Source organism: Homarus americanus, unplaced genomic scaffold (assembly GCF_018991925.1).
Source record: "Homarus americanus isolate GMGI-L3 unplaced genomic scaffold, GMGI_Hamer_2.0 scaffold4800, whole genome shotgun sequence".
NCBI lineage: Eukaryota > Metazoa > Arthropoda > Malacostraca > Decapoda > Nephropidae > Homarus > Homarus americanus.
In genome coordinates this window covers 1-20,641 of record NW_024712992.1, presented here as the reverse complement: position 1 = coordinate 20,641, position 20,641 = coordinate 1, and the positions used below count along the sequence as shown (strand labels likewise).

The 20,641-nt window shown below is 47.2% G+C and overlaps 2 protein-coding genes across 2 annotated transcripts; both read right to left on the bottom strand.

The window, feature by feature from the left end:
• Positions 1-1,480: 1,480 nt before the first annotated feature.
• On the bottom strand, positions 1,481-3,289 carry LOC121865469 (basic salivary proline-rich protein 1-like). The gene is made up of 2 exons (XM_042364938.1): positions 2,755-3,289; positions 1,481-2,484 (listed from the first exon to the last, which is right to left on the bottom strand). The coding sequence occupies exons 1-2, from the start codon at positions 3,287-3,289 to the stop codon at positions 1,481-1,483; spliced, it is 1,539 nt and encodes a 512-aa protein (XP_042220872.1).
• Positions 3,290-3,317: 28 nt separating this feature from the next.
• On the bottom strand, positions 3,318-17,969 carry LOC121865466 (sporozoite surface protein 2-like). Its single transcript, XM_042364924.1, has 3 exons — positions 17,772-17,969; positions 4,326-4,774; positions 3,318-4,200 (listed from the first exon to the last, which is right to left on the bottom strand). The coding sequence occupies exons 1-3, from the start codon at positions 17,967-17,969 to the stop codon at positions 3,318-3,320; spliced, it is 1,530 nt and encodes a 509-aa protein (XP_042220858.1).
• Positions 17,970-20,641: the final 2,672 nt, after the last annotated feature.

Here is a 20,641-nt window from a genome sequence, read left to right as displayed (position 1 = left end):
CTAGGTATGGTGGAGTAAGGAGGTGGTGGCAGTGAGCAAGATGGTATGGTGGAGTAAGGAGGTGGTATGGTGGGAGTATGAGGTGGCAGGAGAGAGAGGTGGAGTAGGGGAGGTGGTATGGTGGAGTAGAGAGGTGGTATGGTGGGAGTAAGGAGGTGGTATGGTGAGTAAGGACGTGGTATGGTGGAGTAGGGGAGGTGGAGTAGGGAGGTGGTATGGTGAGTAAGAGGTATGGGAGAGATGTTTTTTCTGTCCTGTGCCTGAGCCACTCTGCCTGGGCGACAAGAAATATTCATGAGAAGTAAAACCCAGACGAAATTTTGTCAGGGCCTCCCTACGACACTCCACCTCCTGTACATGGTCAACCAGGAGGTCCGTCATCAGTACCATGGTTAAGTGACCAATATCAGGTGTGGTGTACTAGGTAATTTATCGCTACATTAAACCATCAACCTGGCCTTGTAGTCAATCGGTGACAAGTTATCAACACCCCCAAAGGAAACGATTAAACTGAGAGGCTGTAGAAGGAGGTGACAGAAGTGCGACCACATGACAAGGATTACTCCAATGACAGGTAAGTGTCTGTGAGATGAGGTGAGAGGTAATGAAGTCAAGGATGGTAGAGATTTGAAGGGAATGAGGAGGTAGGAGGTATGGATATGGACAGGTACTACACAGGTAGGTAGATAGACAGACAGATAAATGATGACAGGTACTGTGAAGGGGATTCAGGTAGAAACTTCAAGAGAGAGGAGAGAGAGAGAGAGAGAGTAGAGAGAGAGAGAGAGGGAGAGAGGGAGAGAGAGAGAGAGAGAGAGAGAGACATCGCTTATGGCCACTCCTTGAGAATATTTGTTTAAGAGTCCTTATAGCGCCATTTCCTCAGCTTATTCTTGTTTAAGCTTCACGCTGTACTGAAGAGAGGGAGAAGGAAGAGGAGGAGGAAGGAGAGGTGGTGGTGGAGGAAGAGGACAGGGCAAGAGGAGAAGGAGGAAGAGGAGGAGGAAGGAGGAGGAGGAGGAGGATCGCGTCTCTCTTGGTGTCTCTAGTGAAATTCCCTGAGCTCATAAAACATTCCTGGTGGAGTTGAGTTGCGTGGAGTTGAACAGAGAGAGAGAGGAGAGAGAGACTCTGGACTGAGACCCCTCTCTCTCTCTCTCTCTGGGATGACAGCAATAAATTAGTCCCTGGCAAGTAATTTTTTTTTCCATTGTTGTAAGTAGTTGATCCTTGGGGGTAGTTGGGATCCTGGGGAGAAGGGGATCCTTGGGGGGTAGCTGGGATCCTGGGAGGCAGTTGGGATCCTAAAGAAGGAACCTTGGGGGATCCCTTGGGAGGTAGTTGGGATCCTGGGGGTAGTTGAACCTTGAGGGTAGTTGGGATCCTTGGGGGGTAGCTGGGATCCCTGGGGGAAGCTGGGATCCTGGAGGCAGCTGGGACCCTGAGGAAGCTGGGATCCGAGAAGGTAGCTGGGGATCCTTCAGTAGCTGATCCCTGGGAGGTAGTTGGGATCCCTGGGACAGAGATCCCTGAGGTAGCTGGGATCCTGGGAGGAAGCTGTCCTGAGTAGCATCGTAGGATCCCTGGAGTAGCTGGGATCCCCAAAGCAGTTGGGATCCCTGGGGGCAGCTGGGATCCTTTGGGGTAGTTGAGATCCTGGGACAGAAAGATCCTGGGAGAACGGATCCCGAAGGATCCTGGGGATCCCGGGAGGTAGCTGGGATCCCTGGAGGCAGTTGGGATCCCAAAAGGGGATCCCTTGAGGCAGTTGGGATCCTTGGGGGGTAGTTGGGGATCCTGGGGGTAGTTGGGGATCCCAAAGAGCAGTTGGGATCCTTGGGGTAGTTGTGATCCTTGCGGGTGTCAGGATCCTTGGGGGGCAGAAGGAGATCCCGGGAGGCAGTTGGGATCCTGGGAGGCAGTTGGGATCCCTTGGGGTAGTTGGGATCCCTTGGGGGGTAGCTGGAGATCCTTGGGAGGTAGCTGGGATCCTTGGGGTAGTTGGGATCCTGGAGGCAGTTGGGATCCTGGGGGTAGCCAGATCCTGGGGGTGGTGCTGGGATCCCTTGGGGGTAGTTGGGGATCCTTGGGGGGTGTTGGGATCCAGGGTAGTTGGGATCCTGGGGTTAGTTGGGATCCTGGGAGGCAGTTGATCCCTAGTTAGTTGGGGATCCCAGATGGAGTTTGATCCTGGGAGGTAGTTGGGGGATCCCTTGGGAGGTAGCTGGGATCCTTGGGAGGTAGTTGGGTCCTTTGGGGGTAGTTGGGGATCCTTGGGGGTTAGGTTGGGATCCTGGGAGGTAGCTGGGATCCTGGGAGGTGGGCTGTGACCTGGGTGAAGCTGGGATCCTTGGGAGGTAGTTGGGATCCTTGGGGCAGGATCCTTGGGGTTAGTTGGGATCCTTGGGAGGTGAAGTTGTGATCCTTGGGAGGTAGTTGGGATCCTTGGAGGTGAAGTGGGATCCTTGGGAGGCAGCTGGGATCCTTGCGGGTAGCGGATCCTTGGGGGTTAGTTGGGGACCCTTGGGAGGTAGTTGGGATCCTTGGGGGGTTAGTTGGGATCCTTGGGAGGTAGTTGGGATCCTGGGAGGTAAAGGGATCCTTGTGAGGTAGTTGGGATCCTTGGAGGTAGTTGGGGATCCCTTGGGGGTTAGTTGGGATCCTTGGGGAGGTAGTTGGGATCCTGGGAGGTGTTGGGATCCGGAGGAAGCTGGGATCCCTTGGGAGGTGAAGCTGGGATCCTTGGGGGTTAGCTGGGATCCCTTGGGAGGTAGTTGGGATCCTGGGAGGTGAAGGGGATCCGGGAGGTAGTTGGGGGATCCTTGGGAGGTAGCTGGGATCCCAGGTAGTTGGGATCCTTGGGGGAAGGGGGATCCTGGGGGTAGCTTGGGATCCTTGGGGTTAGCTGGGGATCCTTGGGAGGTAGTTGGGATCCTGGGAGGTAGTTGGGATCCCGGGAGGGGTAGTTGCTGGGATCCTTGGGAGGGGTAGCTGGGATCCTTGGGAGCAGAAGTTGGGATCCTTGGGAGTAGTTGGGGATCCTGGGAGGGTTGGGATCCTTGGTGCAGTTGGGATCCCTGGGAGTGTAAGTAGTTGGGATCCTGGGAGTGTGCTGGGATCCCGGGGGTAGTTGGGATCCTTGGGAGGTAGCTGGGATCCCTTGCGGGTAGTTGGGACCTTGGGGGTAGTTGGGATCCCTGGTGGGCAGTTGGGGATCCTTGGGGGGTGCTTGAGATCCTGGGGCAAGAAGCTGGGATCCCTGGGGGGCAGTTGGGATCCCGGGAGGCATGGAGATCCCTGGGGGTGAAGTGGGGACCTCAAAGAAGCTGGGATCCTGGGGCAGTTGAGATCCTTGGGAGGAAGCTGGGATCCTGGGGGTAGTTGGGATCCTGGGAGGAAGGAGATCCTTGGGGTAGTTGTCCTTGGAGGGCAGTTGGGATCCCTTGGGAGGTAGTTGGGATCCTGGAGGAAGTTGGGATCCCGCGGGTAGCGATCCCGGGGGCAGTTGAGATCCTGGGGCAGTTCGATCCCGGGAGGCAGTTGGGATCCTTGGGGGTAGCTGAGAGATCCCGGAGCAAGTAGTTGGGATCCTTGGGAGGCATTGGGATCCCTAGAGTGTAGCTGGGATCCCAGAGGTAAGTTGGGATCCTTAGGTAGTTGGGATCCTTAAGGTAGTTGGGATCCTGGGGAAGTGGGATCCTTGGGGGGTGGAAGGATCCTTGGGGGTAGCCCGAGTTGCTGGGGATCCTTGGGGGTAGTTGGGACCTGGCGTAGTTGGGATCCCTGAGGGCAGGAAGCCGATCCCTGGGAGGTAGTTGAGATCCTGGGAAGTGAAGTGATCCTTGGGACAATCCTTGGAGGGTAGTTGGGATCCTTGGGACAGAAGCTGAGATCCCTGGGAGGTAGCTGGGATCCCTTGCAGTAGTTGGGATCCTGGAGGGAAGTTGGGATCCTGGGGGTAGCGGATCCTGAGGCAGTTGGGATCCTGGGAGGTAGCTGGGATCCTGAGGGTAGCTGGGATCCCTGGGGGTAAAGGGGATCCCTGGGGGGTAGATGGGATCCTTGGGAGGAAGCGATCCTGGGAGGTGAAGCTGGGATCCTGGGAGGTAGTTGGGATCCTTGGGAGGAAGCTGGGATCCTTGGGAGGTAGTTGGGATCCCTTGGGAGGTAGTTGGGATCCCTTGGGAGAAGTTCGGGATCCTTGCGGGCAGTTGGGATCCTAGAGAAGCGACCCCTGGGAGTGGTAGTTGGGATCCTTGGGAGGTATAGGGATCCTGGGGAGGTAGTTGATCCTTGGGAGAAGTTGGGATCCGGATGCAGCCAACCCAGGTAGTTGGGATCCTGGGAGGTAGTTGCTAGGATCCTTGGGGTAGATGGGATCCTTGCGGGTAGTTGGGATCCTGGGGTGAAGTGGATCCTTGGGAGGTAGCTGGGATCCCAGATAGTTGGGATCCAAAGGATCCTGGGGTAGTGGACCCTGGGGGGAAGATGGATCCTTGGAAACAGATCCTAGCGGATCCCAGATGGGGCAGGGGATCCCTGGGGATAGTTGGGATCCTTGGGAGGTAGATGGGATCCCAGTAGCTGGGATCCTGGGGGTAGCTGGGATCCCGTGAAGTTGGGATCCAGCTGGGATCCTTGCGTAGTTGGGATCCTTGGGGGTAGTTGGGATCCTTGGGGGTAGCTGGGATCCCGGGTAGTTGGGATCCTTGAGGCAGTTGGGATCCTTGGGGTAGTTGATCCCAGGGGTGATGGGATCCCAGTAGCTGGGATCCTGCAGTCAGGGATCCTTGGGAGGTAGCGATCCTTGGGAGGAAGTGGGATCCTTGGGAGGTAGTTGGGATCCTGCGGTAGTTGAGATCCTTGGGGGAGATAGGATCCTTAAAGGAAGGGGAATCCTAGGAAGAGGATGTAAAGGAGGCTTGTAGATACCTCATTATTTACTCAGAGATTTAAGGAAAAATTTAATGTCTAATATTTAACGATAATTATTTTGTGTGTGTGTGTGTGTGTGTGTGTGTGTGTGTGTGTGTGTGTGAAAAAGAGACAGACAGACAGACAGACACACAACTTACTTGATCCTAACTCAATAACGTACCTCCCTGCTGGGGACAACACACACACCGAGGTTGTTATTTCTTCACCAGGACTACTAATCTCTCTAAATCTATCTATCTATCTATTTATCTGTCATCTATCTGTCTGTCTATCTGTCTGTCTGTCTGTCATCTGTCCATCGTGAAAGTCAAGTTGCCATAGAGCTTGCAGATTGGTGTCACTAATAGACTATGACTCACATAATCCCTTCCAGTCACAGGAAATACTTGGTGAATAGGTCACTGCAGGAATAGGTTCACTTGGTGAATACAAGAATAGGTCACTTGGTGAATAGGTTCACTTGTGGAATAGGCTACTTTTAGTCTCAGCTACGTTTATTTGCACACCCCAACACGGGCCAATCATAAAAATACCTTTTAGAATTTATGTGACGTCATTCCATACGTGGGTAGAATGAAGGTGGTGAGAAGGAGTGGTGGTGGTGGTGGTGGTGAAGTGGTAGATGTTGTTGGTGAAGTGGTGGTGGCGGAGAAGGAGGGTGTAGTGGTGGTGGTGGTGAAGTGGTGGTGGTGAAAATGGTGGTGGCTGTGGTGGTGGTGGGTGCTGGAGGGTGACCACCAACACTTCCGGCCGGCAATCCTCCTTCCCCTTCCCCCCACCCCAGTGGTTCCTCATGTGTCGAGGGGGGGGGCAGGAGGAGGGAGGAAGCAGGAGGGGGGAGGGAGGGGGAGGAAGCAGGAGGGAGAGGAAGGGGAGGAGGGAGGACAGTCACCACGGGAAATGGAGTAAATTGAGAGGTTATTACTTATTTGGACATGAATGGCAATGGCACACATGTCTTGTGTACTCGTATGTGTGTATGGTTCATGTGTGTGGGACACAGGGATCAGAAGACTCCCTAACTTAACTAACTTCCATCCCATCCTAATGGTCCTATCCTAATCTCAATTCCAATCCTATTCCATCTTAATTTAACCTAACCTAACCCACCTAATCTTGTAAGTGGTGGCGAGTGTAAATACGTCTACGTTGTTGCTATAGACTAAATTATTACATATACCAGTTACCGAATCTGAGGTTAGGTTAGTTAGGGCTAGGCTAGGTTAGGTCTAGGTTAGTTAGGTTAGGTTAGTAGTTAGGTTAGATTAGGTTAGGTTAGGTTAGGTTAGGTTAAGCGGATACATACCACAGTGTTTGAGCATCTAGATATATCCCAGCCTTGTGTAAATAAGAACAAGTTGACACAAGTGTATCTGGGCGCTGTACTACACACAGTCCTTCAGGGTAACAACTTGAAGGGTGTCAGCTCACAACACAGTGTAGCGTGAGAAGCCGCCTCCCCTTGCTCTCACGATGCTAGTCTTATCTCCTGCTGAATACCCTCTCACCTCGTCTATTGAGAGCACAGATGCCCACGGTTCAGTTGAAGGAGGGGGGGTGCCAGCCTCTTACCTCCCACCTTCTTCTCCTCCTCTCTTTCTCTCTTATTCCTTCTCGTATCCTTCTCTTCTCTTATTCTTCTTCCTTCTCCTCCTCTTCTTCCTCTTATTCCTCCAGATGAGAGTGTGGTGTCCTGACGTGTGTGTGTGTGTGTGTGTGTGTGTGTGTGTGTGTGTGTGTGTGTGTGTGTGTGTGTGTGTGTGTGTTTCCGAATTGAACTTGAGAATATCCAATAAGTTCTAAAACAAAACTTGTCTGTTTCTACATGTGGTCAAGACAACATTTATACATTTTGCTAAGAGTTCACTAGACACATTAAACTTTCTTATCTGTGGAACTTTTAAGCAGTATTTAGTCTCTGTTGAGTTCTTCATTCAGGGCAACTTTGTGGAGTGAGAAAGTTTGTAAGATAGAATTGTTTTGCGATTATTTTTTTGCGGTATTTTTTTGCGGTATTTTTCTTCATCAGTTAAATTCCATCTCTCAGCAGCAGACAATAGTAACATATAGAGTTACTTTAGTGTTCCTTTTGCCTATAAACTCTTTAACATGTTATTGTATCAGGCAGCTCCTCTACGGCCAGCTAACCTAACCTAACCCAACCCACCCAAAAAATAGCATCGGTATAAAAAATAAAATAAAATAATTATATAAAAGAGAAAAAACTGAACCCATTTACATAAAAAAAGATCTTAGCCTAATTAAACACTTTTTGAATGAATCAGTCGGACAAATACTCCACCACTATCTCTCTCCACCACTATCTCTCTCCACCGCTATCTCTCTCCACCACTATCTCTCTCCACCACTATCTCTCTCCACCACTATCTCTCTCCACCACTATCTCTCTACACCACTATCTCTCTCCACCACTATCTCTCTCCACCACTATCTCTCTACACCACTATCTCTCTCCACCACTATCTCTCTCCACCACTATCTCTCTCCACCACTATCTCTCTCCACCACTATCTCTCTCCACCACTATCTCTCTCCACCACTATCTCTCTCCACCACTATCTCTCTCCACCACTATCTCTCTCCACCACTATCTCTCTCCACCACTATCTCTCTCCACCACTATGGCGCTGCTTTAAGATGCTGTTGTATGAATGTGTTTGTCTCTCTCTCTCTCTCTCTCTCTCTCTCTCTCTCTCTCTCTCTCTCTCTCTCATTAACACCAGTAATAGCAGTATCATTATTTACTCTCATCATCATCATCGTCATCATCATAGTCATCATCATCATCATTGTCATTTTTTTTACTATTATTATTTTCTTGTTGTTGTAGTTGTTATTACTATTACTATTGTTGTTGTTGTTGTTGATGACCTTGTTCAGCCATTGTTATAAAGCAAGGTCAAGGTGAGACAAACATGGCAACTCCTAGAAGCAGCGGTGTAGTCTCCAGTGTTACCAAGTCATCAATCGTATAATCTCCAGGTCATTCAGTATAATAGAATTGCCTATCACTTGAGGGGCCCTTCTCTTGGTATTAGCAACACTGATCACTTCCCAACTCTTCTTATGGAGTCTTGTAAGATAATAGTCACTCTCTCTCTCTCTCTCTCTCTCTCTCTCTCTCTCTCTCTCTCTCTCTCTCTCTCTCTCTCTCTCTCTTAAGTCAAATTTAAAACTTAAGTCAAATTTAACACCTAAGTCAAATTTAACACCTACGTCAAATTTAACACTTAAGTCAAATTTAACACCTACGTCAAATTTAACACTTAAGTCAAATTTAACACTTACGTCAAATTTAACACTTACGTCAATTTTAATCAGTAAAAATATAAAATCTCAGCTATTTTTAATTACTGGGTTTAAAAATTACGTATTTAGAAAAACTATGATTATTTCTATAGCATATATTTAATTATGAAAGTTTATATTTAATTATAATAAAAAAAACAAATCCCTTTAAAATATTTAATTATTCCTAAAACGTGATTAATTAATTATCTGGGTAAAATAAACTCAAGAATGTTAACACTTAACTACTGAGCTAATTAAATATCAATAACTAATGAGGTAACTAATTACTGTGGAAATCTTATGAAATACACTAATTAATTATCATTTTATTCCCTTAATATTACAGTAATATATATATTTAATCACATCATTAATATTAATTCTAAGAAAAAAAATGAAATATACAAAGGAATTTTTTTTAGGGGAAACTAAAAAAAGAAGAAGAATTTTTACATATGGGGTTAGTTTTAGAGAAGACGGAAAAAAAAGAGAGGTTTCCCCAGAGGCAAAAACTAGGAAAAAAGAAAGTAAAGATATTAACATTTCAAAAGAGAGAGAGAGAAAGAGAGAGATTCTGGCGCCTCATTTGCATACCAACTCTTAAAAACAGGAGTGTACCTTTGCCCAGGAATTTTAAATGTGAGCACTAAGATGATCCGCCCATTTATATGATGCTGGTGGTGGTGGTGGTGGTGGTGAGTGATGAGTAGTGATGCTGGTGGTGGTGGTGGTGGTGGTGGTGGTGGTGGTGGTGATGTTAATTGTGATGAACAGTGGTAGTGGTGGTGGTAGTGGTAGTAGTGATAGCTGTTCTTAATAACATACGACAAGAATTTACATTGATACTGTAATCTGCCTTCTAAGATAGCTCTCTCTCGCTCTCGCTCTCTCTCTCTCTCTCTCTCTCTCGGTACAAGAAGAGGGGTAAAACTGTTGAGAGCAGCGGAGGAATGCAATTAGTCTCCATGTGTAGGTAAGACACTGCTTCAACCGGATTCCGGATTCCTAGTGAGAACGATGCTACGAGAACGCTCCCGGGGTAAACAGTTTCCCGCGAATTATGTAAATTAACCAACTGAGGCATTTTTTGACTTCCCATCCTTCCTGACTTAACCAAAGGAGCATTATGTTTGGTTTAGTTTTTTGGTCATTGGTGTGTGTGTGTGTGTGTGTGTGTGTGTGTGTGTGTGTGTAATAATAATAATAATAAACGGTTTATTGAAAAAGTTCTGCAGCCCGAAGGCTGAAAATATACATTGGACATAAATGACTTATTACATACATTGGTGGTTTAACAAAAGCCTTCATTAGAGAAAGGTGAAGGAACATACAGTGAACATACAGATTAATGTTTACACACGTAAATCATGTGAGCTGAGGTGTTGAACAGCAGACATGTAGTGTAGTAACTCCCTCACAGGTGGTGTTATGAGGGGCTTGACGTGGTGTAGTAATTCCCTCACAGATGGCGTTATGAGGGGCATCATGTGGAGTACTAGTTCCCTCACAGGTGGGGTTATGAGGAACTTCACATGATGCTGCAGCAACTCACTCACTACGTGGTGTCGTGCATCATGGGGACACCACGTGGTTTGTCACAGGACTTTACTCACTCAAGTGGGTGAGGTGTGGTCCCAGGCCTCTCTATCGTGGAGTCTCAGAGGAATTATCACTGGGTACCTGGGACCTCACTGTGTGAAGGTTAGCTTGGGTAAGACTCAACTGCCGAGTTGTTTTTCACTGACTTAAGCACTGTTCACCACTATTCAACACTTATTCCATTCCTTTCCAGAATGAAATAGTAACTTCTGGCGAGAACTTTTTGATATTCCGGTGGGTAGGAGGGTTCAGGGGAGGGAGTTGGTGGGCCAACCTAATAGTTGACGTGGCTGCTGTTGAGCAGCGCCAGGTGAGTCTGACCCGTCGGTGGTCAAGGATGAAGTGTGTGTGTGTGTGTGTGTGTGGAAGAATTGGAATGTGTGTTTGTTTGTGTGTGTGTGTGTGTGTGTGTGTGTGTGTGTGTGTGTGTGTGTGTGTGTGTGTGTGTGTGTGTGGAAGGTGGAATGTGTGTGTGTGTGTGTGTGTATGCGTGTGGAATGTGTGTTTGTTTGTATGTGTGTGTGTCTGCGTGTGTGTGTGTGTGTGTGTGTGTATGTAATAATAATAATTAACGGTTTATTGAAAAAGTTCTGCAGCCCGAAGGCTGAAAATATACATTGGGCATAAATGACTTATTACATACATTGGTGGTTTAACAAAAGCCTTCATTAGAGAAAGGTAAAGGAACATACAGTGAACATACAGATTAATGTAGGTGTTGAACAGCAAAAACATAGTGTAGTAACTCCCTCCCAGATGGTGTTAGGAGGGACCTCACGTGGTGTAGTAGTTCCCTCACAGATGGTATGAGGGGCCTCACGTGGTGTAGTAATTCCCTCACAGATGGTGTTATGAGGGGCCTCACGTGGTGTAGTAATTCCCTCACAGATGGTGTTATGAGGGGCCTCACGTGGTGTAGTAATTCCCTCACAGATGGTGTTATAGGGGCCTCACGTGAGGTGTAGTAATTCCCTCACAGATGGTGTTATGAGGGGGCCTCACGTGGTGTAATGAATTCCCTCACAGATGGTGTTATGAGGGGCCTCACGTGGTGTAGTAATTCCCTCACAGATGGTGTTATGAGGGGCCTCACGTGGTGTAGTAATTCCCTCACAGATGGTGTTATGAGGGGCCTCACGTGGTGTAGTAACTCCTTCACATATGGTGTTATGAGGGGCCTCACGTGGTGTAGTAATTCCCTCACAGATGGTGTTATATGAGTGAGGTGTGGTTCCAGGCCTTCCTATCGTAGACGGATTAACACATCGCTGGTAGTTGGGTCTCATGGGCCGTTATCACTGGGTACCTGGGACCTCACTGTGTGAAGGTCAACTTGGGTACCACTGTTACTGTTGAGTTGTTCTCACTGACTTAAGCACTGTTCACCACTGTTCACCTCTGTTTAACACTGGTTCCGTTCCTTTCCTAAATGAAATAGTAACTTCTGGCAGAACATGTTGATATTCCGGTGGGGAGGAGGGTTCAGGGGAAGGGGTTGGTATGGGCCAACACTGTGATTGACCCATAGCTGCTCCGAGAGGAGCGCCAGGTACGTCGCAAGCACCAACCTAAATTGGTCAAGGATGCCGAATATTATTAATGTGTGTGTGTGTGTGTGTGTGTGTCTGCGTGTGTGTGTGTGTGTCTGCGTGTGTGTGTACACAGTATTTTGCGCTTCCTCTTGGATTAACTGGTTTCTCTTCCCTTGAGTACAATGACTCAGCCCAGCGAGTAAGATAATTAACCCCATGAGTATAATCCCAGCCACCTTGAGTACGCTCCTACCCACCTTGAATACAATCCCAGCTACTTTGAGTACAATCCCAGCTACCTTGAGTACAATCCCAGCTACCTTGAGTACAATCCCAGCCACCTTGAGTACGCTCCTACCCACCTTGAATACAATCCCAGCTACTTTGAGTACAATCCCAGCTACCTTGAGTACAATCCCAGCTACCTTGAGTACAATGACTTAGCTCAACAGGGGTGTCTAATCTTCAGGTCATCCCTAATAATAGATCCTAATTGTCAGTAAACACGAAAAACAACATTTAATGCCTCAATTAAACAGAGATAATTAATTCTTAGAACGTTAATGACCCTGTTAACACCCCAATTGGTTTCCACTGCGGAGGGATGGTGATTCAATTTACAATGTTGACAGTTATAACTTCTGGGTGTAGCGGCGCCTTAGTGAGTTACTGAAGCAATTTGATGAGACCTGACCTAACCTACCCTACCCTACCCTACCCTACCCTACCCTACCCTAACCTTCCCTACCCTACCCTAACCTAACCTGACCTGACCCCAGAGGCAACGTTAAGGTGTTCAATCATCATGTGAAATAACCTGCGGTGTCAGATCTTCAAATGACTCAATTGGTGTCATCTGAGAAACCAAGTGAGAAACATTGTCTCAGGGAAGATCGTGAGTGTCGTAGCTGGCTCGTTCTTGGCATCGGTCTTTGGTGATAGTGGTGAGTGGTGGTGATAGTGGTAGTGATAGTGGTGAGTGGTGGTGATGGTGGTAGTGATAGTGGTGAGTGGTGGTGATGGTGGTAGTAAGAGTGATGGTGGTGAGTGACATTGATGACGAAAATGATGACGATGACGATAATAATGGTGTTGACAAGGATGACGTTGGTGGCGTGTGATGACTAATGGTGTTGACGGAGGCGATGTGGTGATGATGATGAGTGATGGTGATGATGGTGGCACCAATGCCATCCTAAAATAGCGTATTATTGTGTGTGTGTGTGTGTGTGTGTGTGTGTGTGTGTGTGTATGTGTGTGTGTGTGTGTTTATATTCTGTCGCCATCATCATCATCTGTCATCATCATCCTCATCATCATCATCAATCATCACTTTCTTGGGTTTAATCGTACAAAGCATGAGCTGATACAGTAGAAAAATTTGGTATAAGCACCCACCACCCCCACCACCCACCCACCCAAATCACCCACCCACCCCACCCCACCACCCCCCCACCACCCACCCACCACCACCCACCCACCTGCCCACCCACACCCACCACCCACCCACCCACCACCAATCCACCCACCATACCACCCACCCACCACACCACCCCACACCCCCACCCACCCACACCACCAACAAAAAAATCACCAATTTACCGTATTCATAACCCCCAGAACACAACACTAGTTCCTCTTTGTGTTATTTTCAATGAATGTTAAAAGAAAATGGGAAGGTGGTGGTACAGGGCGATTGTAAATGTTTATCTGGTAGTTAGAGGTAAGAGTGACGACCATAATAAGCCTGGTTAATGGTTAGGCTAATGGGGGGGAGGGGGGTATTTCCCTGATAAGAGTGAGTAAATGCCTCAGGGTGGGTGGGTGGACGCTAACCTAACCTAACCTAACCTAACCTAACCTAACCTAATCTAACCTAACTACTATACGGCGTTAATTCAATAATATATTTCTTATTTGGGTTTGTAATATTTTCCCGAGGCAGTTAAGACGACACAGAAATTGTATTATTGGGCAACAAACTTCATTGCTAATTAGAGCACAATCAGCATGGTGTGTGTGTGTGTGTGTGTGTGTGTGTGTGTGTGTGTTTGGCCGTGTATGTGTATGGTTTATGATTTCACAACTTCAATACTGTCGACACTTCCAGGATAATCTGACTGCACACACACACAAAAACACACAATTTTTTTCTCTCTCACACACACACACACACACACACACACACACACACACACACACACCATCCATCACACTGAATATCAACATGGCAGATTTCCCCAAGGAGAGGCGGCTATCATTCCTCACTTGAAGATTAGACACCCCAGTTTATTTCATCTAGAGATTAACCACCCTAATATGAACCTGACATTAACCTAACCTAACATTAACCTATGTTAACCAACCCTGATCTAACCTAAACTAACGTTAACCTACCCTAACCTAACTTAATCTAATCCCTCGCAGGTTATGTTAGATTAGTTTATCTTCAAATAAAATTAGATGGGATGTCTAATCTTCATTTGAATTTGAATTTTACCGCGGACAGCAGCTAGTTTATTGTGCACCCCATACTCATCCTGCGAGCGGTAGCGCAAAAAGGATTACAGAGTAGAGGCCACAAAGGGTGTGTATCAGGCCCCAGTGGTCAGGATATTGTGGCGGTTAGTGTTACAGAGTATTTCCAGTATATTGTTTGTTTAAGTCGGTACATGGAATTTTAATTAGGTGCTAGATGCCAAGTGTGGATACAGCCTTAGTACATCAGCTATCTTGTCACCAGAGATAAAGTGCTGTGCCATTGTATACACAGTGTGCTTGGTTCTATCTCTATAAGGTTCTATTTTTTCACAGTCTAAGACATAGTGTTGGAGTGTGTGGCCATATGTCTGGCCACACACTTTATATTTAGTTTTGTTTACATCTGCTTGAGGAACATACTGCCAGAGGTACTTATATCCTAACCTTAATCTAGCGGTTGCAACATCTTGTAATCTAGTGATCTTGTTACTTGCTCCATATACATGATTCATTTGATACATCTCATCATGGTAAACAATGGATTGACTAGTGCCTGTTTACACTTGTCTATTGGCTTCAAATTTATCAGAAAGCTCTTTCCTGATTACAGTTTTTAAGGTTCTGGTTGACAGTCCCAGATTGTACTCAACTTTGTCATTGTTGGACACGAGTTTATCTAAGTCATCAACTCTATCATGTCCACTAATGCCTATGTGAGAGGGGAGCCACAGCAGCTTGATCCTGACCCCCCGTCAACAAGACACATATACTTGTGTCTGGCTTCAGTGACAAGCGGGTGACAATCTGAGCCTAGGGAATCAAGAGCAAGTAGTGAGGATATGGAGTCAGTGATGATGAGACTGTCAGTGGCAGTGTCTTCAACAAGTTTCAGGGCTGTGAGTTTGACAAATAGTTCAGTTTGTAGAGTAGATGACCTGTTATTAATTCTAGCTCCCGTCTCTATTACAGTACATTACAATGACAGCACTTCCAGCCCTCCCACAGACAGTGCTAAGAGAGCCGTCAGTGTAGATGGTCATGTGATGTTATTTTCTATCTGCAGGTTATGTATGTGGTGATCCTATGGGGTGTCTAATCTTCAGGTGATCCTATGGAATGTCTAATCTTCAAGTGATCCTATGGGGTGTCTAATTTTCAAGTGATCCTATGGGGTGTCTAATCTTCAAAGTCTCCCCCAATAAGAGTCTGACCAAGTACAGTAGCTCTCCGGTCCTAGCATGTTTTAAGTTGGTGTTAATCCTTGCTGTTGTGATGCTGGGGGGGGCTGAAGGAGAGAGAGAGATAGAGAGGAAGAGAGGGAAAGGTAAGAGAAAGAGAGATAGACGGAGGAAGGATGAAGAGACGCTATAACATATTTCTCGTGCGTCAGCCAAGGGTTTTCTCTCCATACGATTTTTCTTCTATTTCCCCCTTTTTATCAATTTTTCCTTCCCCCTTCCCTCCTCTCCTCCTCCTACTCATGCTTCGTCTTCCCCTCCTGCCGCAGCCTCTGTAGCATAGCACCCCATATACTACACCTATATTTTTGCCTTGTGTGTGTCTCTGGAGATCTACGCTTGAGGAAACCTAACCTAACCTAACACAGACATAACTAACCTAACACAGACATAACCTAACCTAACATAGACATAACCTAGCCTAACCTAACCTAAACCCTAACCTGAACATAACTAACCTAACCTGAACCTTAACATAACCTAACCTAACCTAAACCTAACCTGAACACAACCTAACCAAACTTTAACCTAACTAATAATCCAACCCCAGAAAATAGACACTGAGAAATAACAGATAGATAGATAGATAGATAGATAGATAGATAGATAGATACACTGACTGACTGACTGACTGACTGACTGACTGACTGACTGTGTGTGTGTGTGCGTGTGTGTGTGTGTGTGTGTGTGTGTGTGTGTTAAGACAGCATCACCATCTCCTCATAACAAAGCAAAAAAAAAGAGACAAAATCGGGAATCAACAATAACCAAATTTATCTCCTGACTGTCTCGTTCTGTAGCTGTTGATCCTCGCCTGGCCCTCTCATCCCTCTCACCTACCCCTCTCACTTTCGATTCCTCTCTTTCATCCCATCCACTCTTCATGCTTTTCAATATTCGTCTCTCTCTCTCTCTCTCTCTCTCTCTCTCTCTCTCTCTCTCTCTCTCTCTCCCAATGGAACCCAACCCAAATCGATACTAAGAAATATCACCCCAAATTCACCCGGACATACGGTTCCTCGATACCTTGGTGTAGGAAGGGGAGTTTTGGGGGGAAGAAAGTGACATGTATGGCTGGTAGAAGATTCCCTGCAATTTGGAGAGGAATTGGAATTGACAGTAGTAAGATCCGATCCTCTCCCCTATGGTCGTAAATCTCGCTTGAGAATAGAGGAATCTGACCACTAATAGACAAGTGATGTGGTAATATTGTTTTGTTGTTGTTTTTTATGTCGTTTTTGTTGTTGTTGTTTTTTTTGGCAGGGGGAGGGGGTGGGTTCTCGTCGTGGTAGTAAATAATGTGTAGCAATGTTCTTGTCTTCTGTAATACAATTCTCTCAGAGTATCTCAGGAAAATTCTCTGGGATGGAGGGAGGGAGAGGGGATGACGAGATGTGTGCATGTGCGTGTGTGTGTGTGTGTGTGTGTGTGTGTGGATGTGTGTGTGTTTGTGTATTGAAGTGTCTCAGAAAGATACGTTCGGTTATCACAATTAGGACTCGACCTGTATAGTCATTGCACACATCAGATTAACCTGAAACACTTTGGTATAAGACTAAAAGAACGACTTGTATTACACGCTGGTCATCTTTAAGAAATGTCTACAGGATTACTGACCGTGGTTACTGCAATGGGGATATATTTATTTGAGGGAGGGACATGTGGGAGGAGACGTGTGGGGGAGAGACGTGGGGGGAGGGGAGAGAGACGTGTGGGGGGGAGGGGAGGAACATGGGGAGGAGACGGGGGAGGGAGAAAGACGTGGGTGGGGAGGGGAGAACGTGGGGGAGGAGAGACGTGGGGCAGGGGGAGAACGTGTGGGGAGGTAGAGATACGTGTGGGGGAGGGGGGGAGAGACGTGTGGGGAGGAGGAACATGGGAGGAGACGTGTGGGAAGGGAGAGAGACGTGGGGAGGAGGAGGACGTGTGGGGGAGGGGAGAGACGTGGGGGAGGGGAAACATGGGGAAAGAGACGTGTGGGCGGGAGGAAAGGAGAGACAGACATATAATTAAACAAGGAAAAAATACAGTTTTATTTACCTTTTAATACTACAACATAACGCTAATACCCTGACCTTCTCACGACTCATTAGTGCTCAACTCTGCCTCAGGAATACCTTTAGCTAATTCATTAAAGTTACACAATAAATTCCACTGAACCCCTACCACCAAATCCTCGACCCCCCCATCGAACCCGGGAACCCCCTCAAATCAGGTCTGTGAGCCGGATTTAGGTTTTTATTTTTTTATTGTTTCCCCTTTGTTTACTTGTGTTTTCTATTGCTCTCAGGGGAAACATGAACATAGTGTGTAGCTTTACTAAAGACCTACAATCACTATAATTATCTCCCCTTCCCTCTCCTCTCCTCCTCTGGCTGCAACACCTAAAGACGTAAACCACTTTTCGTAAACATGATTGCGGGTAAGGACTAAGGGGTTAAAGAGAGAGAGAGAGAGAGAGAGAGAGAGAGAGAGAGAGAGAGAGAGATAATCGCAAATTAAAGGGTGGATAAACTCTAGTAATACCATGATATATACCTGTATATATATGTGTGTGTGTGTCTGTGTCTGTGGAGGTACTAGAGAGAGTTATATACAAGGCTTATCGAAATATGGATGTCCAGAATTTAATTGGTTATAATAGTAAAAATCTGGGTACAAATCTGGATACAAATCTGGGTATAAATCTGGGTACAAATCTGGGTACAAATCTGGATACAAATCTGGATACAAATCTGGGTATAAATCTGGGTACAAATCTGGATACAAATCTGGGTACAAATCTGGGTACAAATCTGGGTACAAATCTGGATACAAATCTGGGTACAAATCTGGGTACAACCTGCACAACCTGGCAAATTGGGTACATCTGGTATTGTTTGTCGCCAACCGTGTGCAAGTTAATATATGTCTCTGTATAAAATCACCCCAAAATACTGACCAAATTAACCTTGTGTATTTGAACTACCACGGACAAACCTAAAAGTGTAATTTTGTAGAGGTGTAGCAGTAACAGGTGGGTAGAGTGTAGCAGTAACAGGTGGAGTAGTAACAGGTGGAGGTGTAGAAGTAACAGGGAGGTGTAGCAGTAACAGGAGGGGGAGAAGTAACAGGAGGAGAGGAGGGTAGCAGTAACAGGTGGGAGTGTAGCAGTAACAGGAGGTGTAGAAGTAACAGGAGAAGCAACAGGAGGTGTAGCAGTAACAGGTGGAGGTGTAACAGGAGGTGTAGAAGTAACAGGAGGTAGAAGTAACAGGTGGAGGTGTAACAGGAGAGGTGAGCAGCAACAGGAGAGAAAACAAAGCAGCAACAGGTGAGTGCAGCAAGGTGAAGAAGCTAACAGGTGGAGGTGTAGAAGCAACAGGTGGAGGTGTAGCAGTAACAGAGGTGTAACAGGTGGAGAGCGTAACAGGAGTAGCAGTAACAGGTGGAGGAGTAGCAGCAGGTAGAGGTGTAGCAGCACAGTGGAGAGAGCAGTAACAGGAGGAGGCAGTAACAGGTGGAGTGAAAGAAGCAACAGGTGGAGGTAGAAGTAACAGGTGGAGGTGTAGCAGTAACAGGTGGAGGTGTAGAAGTAACAGGTGGAGGTGTAGCAGTAACAGGTGGAGGTGTAGAAGTAACAGGTGGAGGTGTAGAAGTAACAGGTAGAGGTGCAGGTAACAGGAGGTGTAGCAGTACAGGTGGAGGTAGCAGTAACAGGTGGAGGTGTAGAAGTAACAGGTGGAGGTGTAGCAGTAACAGGAGGTGTAGCAGTAACAGGTGGAGGTGTATATAACAGGTGGAGGTGTAGCAGTAACAGGTGGAGGTGTAGCAGTAACAAGAGAGAGCAACAGTGAGTGTGAAGAACAGGTGGAGTGTAGGCAACAGGTGGAGTGAGAGAACAGAGGCAGTAACAGAGGGCAGTAACAAAGAAGCAACAGAAAGCAACAGGAGGTAAGAAGCAAACAGGAGTAGCAGCAATAGGAGGTGTAAGGTGTAACAGGAGGTAGAAGTAACAGTGAGGTAGAAGCAACAGGTGGAGGTGTAGCAGTAACAGGTGGAGGTGTAGCAGCAACAGGTGGAGGTGTAGCAGCAACAGGTGGAGGTGTAGCAGTAACAGGTGGAGGTGTAGAAGTAACAGGTGGAGGTGTAGCAGTAACAGGTGGAGGTGTAGCAGTACAGGTGGAGGTGTAGAAGTAACAGGTGGAGGTGTAGCAGTAACAGGTGGAGGTGTGAGAAGTAACAGGAGGTGTAGCAACAGGTGAGGTGTAGCAGTAACAGGTGGAGGTGTAGCAGCAACAGGAGGTGTAGCAGTAACAGGTAGAGGCAACAGGTGAAGCAAAAGGGTGAAGCGAGGCACACAGGGGAGGAGCAGAACAGGAGGTGCAGCAAAGGAGGTGTAGCAGTAACAGGTGGAGTGTGTAGAAGCAACAGGTAGAGGTGTAGAAGTAACAGGAGGTGTAGCAGTAACAGGTGAGGTGTAGCAGTAACAGGAGGTGTAGCAGTAACAGGTGGGAGGTGTAGAAGTAACAGGCAGAGGTGTAGCAGTAACAGGTGGAGGTGTAGCAGAACGAGGTGTAGCAACAGGTGGAGGTGTAGCAGCAACAGGTGAGGTAGCAGTAACAGGTGGAGGTGTGTAGCAGCAACAGGTAGAGGTGTAGCAGTAACAGGTGGAGGTGCAGCAGTAACAGGTGAGGTGTAGCAGTAACAGGTGGAGGTAGCAGTAACAGGTGGAGGTGTAAGCAACAGGAGGTGCAGCAGTAACAGGAGGTGTAGCAACAGGAGGTGCATAGCAACAGGTGATGTGTAGAAGTAACAGGAGGTGTAGCAGCAACAGGAGGTGTAGTAGCAACAGGAGGTAGCAACAGGAGAGTGTAGCAGCAACAGGAGGTGTAGCAGTAACAGGAGGTGTAGAAGTAACAGGAGTGTGTAGCAGTAAATAGGCAGAGGTGTAGCAGCAACAGGTGGAGGTGTAGAAGTAACAGAGTGTGTAGCAGCAACAGGAGTGTGTAGCAGTAACAGGTGGAGGTGTAGCAGTAACAGGTAGAAGGTGTAGAAGCACAGGTGGAGGTGCAAAAACAGGAGGTAGTAGTAACAGGTAGAGGTGAGCAGCAACAGGTGGAGGTGTAGCAGTAACAGGAGGTGTAGCAGTAACAGGAGTGTGTAGAAGTAACAGGAGGCAGTAACAGGTGGAGGTGTAGAAGGCAGGAGGGAAGTAACAGGCAGAGGTGTAGCAGCAACAGGTGGGAGGTGCAGTAACAGGTGGAGGTGTAGAAGCAACAGGAGTGTGTAGTAACAGGTGGAGGTGTAGCAGCAACAGGTAGAGGTAGCAGCAACAGGTGGGAGGTGTAGTAACAGGAGGTGTAGGCAGTAACAGGTGGAGGTGTAGAAGCAATGCAGAGAGGTAGCAGTACAGGTGGAGGTGTAGCAGTAACAGGTGGAGGTGCAGCAACAGGTGGAGGTGTAAAGCAACAGGTGAGGTGTAGCAGCAATATGTGGAGGTGTAGAGTAACAGGTGGAGGTGTAGAACAGTAATACGTAACTGAAACGAAGTAATAACGA